Consider the following 9,314-nt stretch of genomic DNA (forward strand, 5'->3'; position numbering starts at 1 on the left):
CTCAAGTCGGCATGAACTGTGCTCCGCCAACAAGTTTAACCCAAACCTGCCCGGTCGCTTTCACACGTCCGTCCGGGCGCGAGCACGAGGGAAGGGACGGCGAGACTGGAGAGCATCGGGCATTTGCCTCCTCAGCAGGGCTCCTGCCACAAAAACATACTCCACCCAGCCAAGCCACGGCAACGGAACAGAAGGCGTCCGGGGCAACCCGATTAACCCACTTCCCTTCCCCGCCGGTGAAGAAGGCCCCTCTCCGCTTCCAAAGTCTTCTCCGGCCGATCACCCCAAGTAAAGTAAAGAATTATTGCCCGATCAGCCTAGCTCCACCCCCCACACCGCACCTACCGCACAGTGCAACCCCCGGCCCTCCGGTCTCCGTCCCGCCTGTCTATAAATACGCAATACCCCCTTGCCTCTCTCCCTCCCCCTCCTCCTAGCTTCATTCCCTCCTCGCTCCAGCCATCGGATCGATCGTCGCAGCAGCAGCAATGGCGCCATTTGCGACGCCGATGAGGTTGGCGTCCCTGCAGCTCTCTGCCCTCCTCTGCATCCTCCTCTGCTCAGGTAATGCATGGACGAATGCCCGTCGCGCGAATTCAGTTGACGGGACGTCGGAGTGTGGCTGACAAGAATTTTCTTGGAATGTGCGTGCGTGCGTGCAGAGGTCTGGGTGCTGCAATGCGGCGCGGCGATCGGCATCAACTACGGGCAGGTGGGCAACAACCTGCCGACGCCGGCGCAGGTGGTGTCGCTGCTGTCGTCGCTGCGGGTCGGCAAGGTGCGCATCTACGACGTCAACCCACAGGTGCTGGCGGCGTTCGCCGGCACGGGCATCGAGCTCATCGTCACCGTGCCCAACGACCTGGTGCAGCCCATGGCCGCCAACGCTGGCCAGGCCATGCAGTGGGCCACCGCCAATATCAAGCCCTACTTCCCGGCCACGCGCGTCACTGGCATCGCCGTCGGGAACGAGGTGTTCACCGACGACGACGAGGCGCTCAAGGCCAGCCTCGTCCCGGCGATGCGCAACCTGCACGCCGCGCTGGCCCAGCTGGGCATGGACGGGTACTTGCACGTCTCCACGGCCAGCTCCCTCGGCGTGCTGGCCAACTCGTACCCGCCGTCGCAGGGCGCCTTCACGCCGGAGTGCGCCCCCCTCATGCTCCCCTTCCTCCGCTTCCTCGCCGAGACCAACGCCCCCTTCTGGATCAACGCCTACCCATACTTCGCCTACAAGGCCGACCCCGCAAAGTAATTCTCTTCAACACATTTAGTTTATTATTAATAAATCAAACATGCCACGCCAGCACACGTGTCGTTGCCCTTTCTGACGTGGATGCCACATGCGTGCAGCGTGTCCCTGTCCTACGCGCTGTCGGACCCGTACCACGTCGGCGCGGTGGACCCCTACACCCACCTCCAGTACACGAGCATGCTGTACGCGCAGGTGGACGCGGTGACCTTCGCGGCGGCGCGGCTGGGCTACGGCGGCATCCCGGTGTTCGTGTCGGAGACGGGGTGGCCGTCCAAGGGCGACGCCGACGAGGTGGGCGCCACCGTGGAGAACGCCCGCGCGTACAACCGGAACCTGCTGGTGCGGCAGGTGGGCAACGAGGGCACGCCGCTGCGGCCCCGCCAGCGCCTGGAGGTCTACCTCTTCGCGCTCTTCAACGAGGACATGAAGCCCGGCCCCACCTCCGAGAGGAACTACGGCCTCTACCAGCCCGACGGCCGGATGGTCTACAACGTCGGCCTCGCCCAGCAGCAGACCACGTCGGCGGCGTCCCTTTCCCTCGCCGCCTCCTCCGCGCCTCCCACCAGGGTCAGTGCCGCTCATTCTTCTTAATTCTATCTGCAAATTAATTTTCCATCGAACTAGCTGTGAGAAAACTGGTACAGTACAGTACAGCATATCTATCAGGATCACGCCACCTTTTTCGGTCAGTCAGAGATATATAGTCATACAGTGGTAAAGATTTGCATGCATGTGTTCCCCACAGCAACGTCAACCAAGGGTGCAATGCACATGTGGATCACTGTTGCTCCAAGCTGGACTTTGCCATAGAATCGTACTATGCAAAAGTCGCTTATCTAATCGAAAGTGGCTAGTGGTCCATGATGTCCATGCACGTAGTACCAAACTAGTATTCACTTTCATCGGCATGCATGCATGGACGGGTGAGAGATCAACATGGCGCCCTTGGCAAGTAAAGAAATTAAACAGCAACACACGCACGCACGCAGCTAGTGTCCTAGGCGGCAGTTTTCCTTGCAGTGACCTAGCTGAATTGCAGGGTTATTCTTTCCCCTTGCTTGCACTTAAAGTGCTACTAGGTTGCAACGATCATGAGATCACTCCACTTTGAAAGAAAAAAGCACCAAGAAAGCAAGACCTACGAAGGGGTCATATCTAGTAATACTTGCAACCAACAAAAAGGAATAATCAGCCAGCCTTTGCATGCACCACGACGCTTCGAGTTCACGCTCGTGTCTCGGAGGAAAGGAAACTTCACGAGTCAAGTTTGTATGCAAGGCCGTTCGTTCTTTTTAGTATAGTCATCCCATCACCAAGGAGTAGAGATTTCTAAATATTCCTTGTGCATTTGTGCACACAAAGGATAGGGAATGATTCCAAAGTGTTCCTTTTTGGTACACTTATTGTGCAGTTTAGTATTCCCGAGGGTCAAACTTTCTGATTGTACAAATCAGCGTTAGGTGCATATGCAATTCTTCCTTCTCCACCCAAATGTGAAGTGTATACGTGTTGTTAGTGGAGCAAAAATGATGTCTGATAATTAATCACGTAGATCACCGAAAGCGGCGATGAACATGATTAGTTTTCACCGAAAGACCGCAGGCAATCTGTTGCTCAATTTTGAGAAGTGCAGTTTTTTAAAAGATGTAGATGCTTATTTACTATAGTTGTATGAACTAAAATGTTTCACCTTTTGTGATACGCAGGATGTTGGGACGGACTTGACCAGCCTGTGCATCCTCTCAGCTCTGGCCATCCTGCTCACCTCCCAGGCTTTCTTACTGGGATAGCAAAAGCACCCAAGAGCGCGGCCAAATGCATGCAAGCAAAATGGCCTTGACTTTTGTGGACCAAAAGCCTTGCAGACCAAAGGGCAGAGATGGTGCACCATTCGAAGGTATGCCATGGCCCCCTCGCATGTCATCTTATCACGGATGACACAACCTCCTTTTCTATGCCATGTGGTAGCCCTTTATATCCAAGAGAGAAAGACACTTTCCCATTTCACATGCCCTTTCCTTGCCTTCCTATGGGCTACCACATTATGTATATCTGATCATACATAGTACGTACTTGATACTACATGACACATACGTACATACACACCGCAAGGCAATCTGAAAGCCTGAAACACTTGGCCACAACTAACAAGGGGCTCCTCCTCCTTTTTCCATTGCAGGAGGCAAAAGGAAAGCATGCATGTTGTAGGCCAGAGAAAAAGCTTCTCTTTGCGATGTGGAAGGCACTACCTCTGCCGTCGTGGGGTGTGGTGGGCTTGTGGACGGCACAGCGTGTAAATATTGCGAGGCAAAGGTCCCGTTTTGTGACGCGCGCACACATGGGATCCCGGGAGATATGCGGGGAAGATGGAGGGAAAGGGTGGCCGATGCTCGCGGGATTCGCTTTTCGGCGCCGAGGCTGCTTTATGCCCCCTTTGTGCCATGTCAAGCTGCGGTGGTGTGAGGCTCGTGCTCGTGTATATATATGGTTTATGATCCGATTATTATTATTATCATCATTATATATTCTTTTATTTGTTCTAGGCTCGGACTCCCTGCGGCTGGTGATGATCAGTTGGTATGCGGGGTCTGGGCGTTGATGTAAATAACTGCAAAATTTATCAGAGTATATTATGATTCTCGCTGCGATTATCTTCTTCTTTTCTTGTTCTGTTCACGGCGGCGAAATTCGGATTAAGATGTCAGTGCCCTTGTTGTTGTTGTCGAAATGAAACTGCACACCACAGAGGAAGGGGCCCAAGAGAAGTTGATGCACTCAGATTAAACTCTTCTTCAGTTACTTCAGAGTAAATTGGTTCCAGTTGTCGTACTAAAATCCACAATTTTGCAGTTATGTGAATAACTGGAAAATTTATCAGAGCATATTATGATTCTCGCTGTGATTATCTACTTTTCTTCTTCTGTGAACGGTGACCCAAATTCAGATTAAGATGTCAATGTCCTTGTTGTTGATGTTAAAAAGAAACTGCATCCCATAGAAGAAGGGACTCAAGAGAAGTTGATACTCTCAGACTAAAACTCTGCTTCAGTTCAAGGTAAATTGGTTCCTGTTGTCGTAGAAAATTCCAACAACTTTGTCCTGAGTAGCGGATAAATATGTCTGCGACTAGGAGCCACGACAAGTTCCATAAGTCATGCAACTAAACATAGTTTTCAGAAGGCGTGGCATTCGTGACTGCATCGAATTCATCTTAACTCTTTATTGCATTTCCATCCATTACGAGCTGCTGCGTTATTGTAGTATATAAGAAACAAAAACCACCAGCTAACACAGCATCCCCTCGTATATTCACAAGCAGTGTGACTCTAGTAGCAACAAAACTCACACGAAAACCATTGATTTGGCCAGCTCGAGGGCCCTTTCCCTGCCAAAGAGCTTCTCCACGATGGCAAGCGAGAATTCCATGGAAGTGCCTGGACCTTGGCTAGTGATCAGGTTGCCATCGACAACGACTCTGTTCTTGCATTCGCTTTGGTCCGTGAGTTTGCTCCACATAGCAGGATAGGATGTAGCCTTCTTTCCCTGGTGTAGAAGGGGTTGTGCAAGTTATAGAACCGTTTCAGTATGTCTGTTTCGCTAGTGTTTAATGTTTATAGCACACTACCTTCAGCAGGCCATGTGGCTCAAGGGCAATTGCTGGGGAGGCACATATGGCTCCATACAGTTTGTTTGCCTCCGCTTGCTTCTTTATGAAACCAATCAGTTTATCTGATTTGGCATATGCTTGGGCACCACCAAGACCACCCTATCAAGAAAATAGGAGGACATAAGATAGGAGTAAAACCTAAACATTATTGATGGACAAAAAGTGATGTATGGAACTTACAGGTAACAAAATGAGATCGTACTGCTGCTTAAGCGCATCATCCAACAGCACATTAGCAACCATCTTCACATTCCTGGATGCAACAATCTCCAAAGTGCCTTCCAAAGATGCAACGACAACATTTGCTTTCGCTCTCCGAAGAATGTCAATGATCATAACTGCCTCCATCTCCTCCGTGCCATTAGCAATTGGTACGAGAATCTGCGGCAGGAGAACAAGATATATTGAACTGTTAATGGAGCACTATACAGTCAGAACTAATCATGTAGTAAAATAAAGAGAAATACAAGAAAGCAGACATATACCGAGTTGACTGTTGATTGAAATATACTCCGTCCGTAAAGAAATATAAGAGCGTTTAGATCACTAGCATTTTAATTGCTTCTAGTGGCTTTTGTGATTTAATATTAGTCATGCGCTAAATAAATTGTGTTTGGGTTCGTGTGCACTATGCTCACAGCTACAATTTTCATCCCTCCCTCCTTATGCATAAACCAAGCTAGAAAGGCAAATTTCTGAAAGAGACCATCTAAAACAGAAAAACCGAGATACTGAATACACCTGTTCTCATCTTCAACCTATCCAAACATAGTGATCTAGCGTTACAAAGCACACACTGAATTCTCTACCATAAGGAACAATGTTTGCACCAAGAACCATGGTTGCACACAGAAAACCCATGCTACCCAATCCCACTTTTGTAGTTAAGGAGCTTGGTTGGCCTAATTACATTTGTAATACCTCATCCTACCTTGGCATTAACAAACTTTTACTTATTTGCCGTGTTCTAGTGTGTAGTCTATGATACTTGAATGGTTTCACCAAGGATCACATTTATAGCAACTCGATGACATAGAAATAGATCAAATGAATGCGGAATAATTAGATTTTCATAATGAACAATGCATACTTGAGGATTTTCACCAGCATTCCAACTAGTCGAATTCAGCTCCTTCATTGAAAACTCCGCGCCATGCTGGGGACGCATAACCTAAACGGATAAAATCACTTAGTTAACATGCATAAACAACAGCTGCAGAAATATGAGAACTACAACTAGGTAGGACAAAGGAAAGCAAGACAATGTTGCGAACACTAACAGAAAGCAACCATCGGAAGGAAACTAATCTCTTTTTTTGGCAAACGGAAACCAATCTGTGGAATTGTTCAATACAGAACCTGAATGCAGAGAAGTTACAAACAAAAAACATAGTAGTACATAATTCCATAAGCCACTTAATAACCAGTTTCAGCAAGGATGTCGATCTACAGTTTTAAAGCCAAAAGAGTGCTTTGTGTTCCCAAAATGGCAATGGTTCTTTGGCTATGCTCTTATGTCTACTTGTTGTTTGCTTTGGGGTCTTATGTCTACTTGTCTGCTTTGGGGTCTTTGGAGTAGTGTTGCTGATCGTCAGCTCCCTTGTACCTGCCTTGGGTGTGTGTGGTGTCGGGTTGTCTGCAGTCTGTATGTCGATGGTTCCTTTATATATAAAGCGGGGCGAAAGCCTTTTTCGGTAAAATGGCAATGGTTCTAAATAGAATTTACCCAATTTTAACAAACAGCTAACATTAAAGTGAGAAATTTCATCATCTGCCAAAACTAAATAATGACATCTTTAGACAAATAATGATTTCACAGAAGACTAAAGCTATTTTGCCCCGAATAATTGTTGTAATTATTTTATGAAGGTGCAATATGAATGATTTCTGAGGACATAACAAGAGCTGAATCTTATTTTATCAATACTGCAGGGTGAAGTATAAGATACAAAACAAGATGATGAACAAATTTTCTTCCCTACATAGTACAAAAACTGCAGGACTACCAGCGCCTAGGCCTATCAAGAAACAACATGGCCTGATTATTTCACCATGAAGACGCAACATGGCACTACAAAACTGCCTAGTAGAGGACCATGAACATGTGGAAAACAAAAGGATAACTTCTCTGCAGTAGACATCTAAGAGAACGCTGAAAAACGATTCTTACCATTGGCCCAGCAACTTCATCGGCCTTTTCTTTGCCATACAGTTGTTCAACCAAAACAACAGAATACTCCATGGTTGTTCCTGGTCCACGGCTAGTCACACAATTCCCATCAATCTGTACCCTTGATTCTACGGCTTGCACCTCTGAAGGAAGTTTGTCCATGACTGAAGGATGACAAGTTGCCTATAGACACTTGAATGAGCTTCATCCAAACGAAAGCTGATAATACAAAGCATACAAAAAATGAATAATAGGTGAAATTATAACCTTTAATCCATTGAGCAAACCCCAAGCTCCCAGCGCCACAGCTGGTGCAGCACATACTGCAGCATAAAGCTTGCCCTTCTCTGCATGTTTTTTAACTATATTCTCCAAAATTTTGCAGTCTCTAAAGGTGGAAGCCCCAGGCATCCCTCCCTGAACAGAAAACGACCAAGATAAACCGAAAGGTCAGAATGAAGCAACAAGGTTCATGGATACCAACACTCCAAGTGATTTTAGTAAACAGAAACCCATGGTACCATAGCAAACAAATAGATGGGTCAATTCTTCAACAAAGACTAATTGGTAAAGTTTCTGATTAAGTTTGCAAAGACTACACACAGAAACAAATAATATAATTGATTCAATAACAACAAACTTGACACAGATTCATAAAGCAACATGATGTTCTCTCCACGTACAATAACCGAAGGCAACAAATCCAGAACAACACGGGTAAGGAGCTCAAGATAGCAGGTTAGCGACAAAGTGGACACTTATCCTCCTAAATCTGGGTAACTACAATAGAGTTATATTTCTTATGTTCAAAGTTGTAGTTCAACTGATGATCCATAAACTGGATCGAGAAAGGTGATGGATACAATTTGCAATGTAGATAAACATATGATATATTCATTACACAACCAAATGCAGAGTCGTAGACTGTTTGTCACCACTACTTTATACGGTACCAAGGCATCTAATTTTGGTCCGGTAGAACTCACTTCATTAGCAGGCTCTGTTCAACGAAAGGGAACAATTTAGCAAATAAATCGTTGGTCCGAAACAACCAGCCATAATAACCACATTTGGTTATATTTCCGAAACAAGGAGACGCAGAGTTAACAGGTACAGGTAACGGGACGGTGTATGTGACTCACAGGAAGCGAGATAAGGTCAAAATCAGCTTCGGCTAGGTCGGCGAGGAGCGCGTCGGCGGCAAGCTTGACGCCCCAGGATGCGGCGACCTGCGCGGCCCCAGGCTCGACGGAGGCGACGGCGACGTCCGCCCCCGCGCGGCGCAGCACGTCGATGGTCATTACGGCTTCCATCGGCTCCGTCCCGTTCGCGATGGGCACCAGCACCTGCAGCATCCGCCGCAGTTAGAGAACCACAAAACAACGCACCACGCCATGGGGGAGAGGAGGATAGGGTACTCGCTTGCTTGCCTTCTTCAGGGGAGGAGACGACGCCATGGGCTGCGGGGAGGAGGACGCAAGCGCGCGGGTTAGGGTTTGGAGGCGGCGTAGCAGAGGAGGTGGGGAAGGGGAGAAGGACGTTGTGAGAGTGGAGAAGACGGGTGGCCGCGTGGCCATTTCTTTCGGTGCTCTTTTCTCGGAGCTTCGGTGGGCTGTTCCAGAAGGGCGGACAGCGTGTGCGCCGAGTAGATGGGGATGGTGATGTCATGTGTGCACTGTGCAATAGGGGCAACAACAACAACCCTACAGGAGCATCTCTAGCGGTTCGGCCCAGGGGCTTGAAATAGCGCCGCCTCGGGGCGCGCCGGCGATAATTTCAGCGTGGGATGGTTTGATTTCCAGCCATCGCCCCAAAGCCCCCTCCCGCCACACGTAGTTTTTGAAACAGGAAATCGGCCAAAATTCGGCCAAACACGCCACAAATTCGTCCGGATTATGCGATTTCATTGATATTTGTATAAAACTAAAAGATAACTAAAAACTATCACTATGCCTAGCACTACTACGCCGTTGTCGTCGTCTGTCGCCGCCCGCCTTCTACATGCCGAGGAGGCTGTAGAACCGGGTGTAGTCGCCGCCGTCATCGTCGTCATCGTCACCGCCGTCCCTGCTACACCCCTGACCAGCGTCGCCGATGCGTGGGGGGTTGGACGTCCCGGGCGCGTCCTCGTCATCACTGTCGAGGACGACGACGACGACGCCTTCCTCGCGTCCGCGGCGACGAGCGGCGATCTCCTAGAAGGCGCGGCGTCGGCGCTCCAG

General features: G+C 48.6%; 2 protein-coding genes across 4 annotated transcripts; one reads left to right on the forward strand and one right to left on the reverse strand.

The window, feature by feature from the left end:
* The first annotated feature begins 442 nt into the window (after positions 1–442).
* LOC119335513 (glucan endo-1,3-beta-glucosidase 11-like) lies at positions 443–3,897 on the forward strand. Of its 3 annotated transcripts, XM_037607637.1 has the most exons (6): positions 443–564; positions 663–778; positions 872–1,251; positions 1,354–1,822; positions 2,962–3,152; positions 3,435–3,783. In XM_037607637.1, exons 1-5 carry the CDS (start codon positions 489–491, stop codon positions 3,043–3,045), a joined length of 1,125 nt encoding a protein of 374 aa, XP_037463534.1. In that variant the 5' UTR covers positions 443–488; the 3' UTR covers positions 3,046–3,152; positions 3,435–3,783. The 3 variants fall into 3 exon arrangements, with proteins under 3 accessions (XP_037463534.1, XP_037463533.1, XP_037463535.1); XM_037607636.1 differs by having other exon boundaries at positions 663–1,251; XM_037607638.1 differs by lacking the exon at positions 2,962–3,152 and having other exon boundaries at positions 663–1,251; positions 3,435–3,897.
* A 550-nt stretch (positions 3,898–4,447) lies between these two features.
* LOC119337420 (protein DJ-1 homolog A-like) lies at positions 4,448–8,730 on the reverse strand. The gene is made up of 8 exons (XM_037609547.1): positions 8,523–8,730; positions 8,235–8,438; positions 7,360–7,509; positions 7,093–7,275; positions 6,013–6,093; positions 5,103–5,303; positions 4,881–5,021; positions 4,448–4,798 (listed from the first exon to the last, which is right to left on the reverse strand). The coding sequence occupies exons 1-8, from the start codon at positions 8,667–8,669 to the stop codon at positions 4,598–4,600; spliced, it is 1,308 nt and encodes a 435-aa protein (XP_037465444.1). The 5' UTR covers positions 8,670–8,730; the 3' UTR covers positions 4,448–4,597.
* Positions 8,731–9,314: the final 584 nt, after the last annotated feature.

Source organism: Triticum dicoccoides, chromosome 7B (assembly GCF_002162155.2).
Source record: "Triticum dicoccoides isolate Atlit2015 ecotype Zavitan chromosome 7B, WEW_v2.0, whole genome shotgun sequence".
NCBI classification, from domain to species: domain Eukaryota; kingdom Viridiplantae; phylum Streptophyta; class Magnoliopsida; order Poales; family Poaceae; genus Triticum; species Triticum dicoccoides.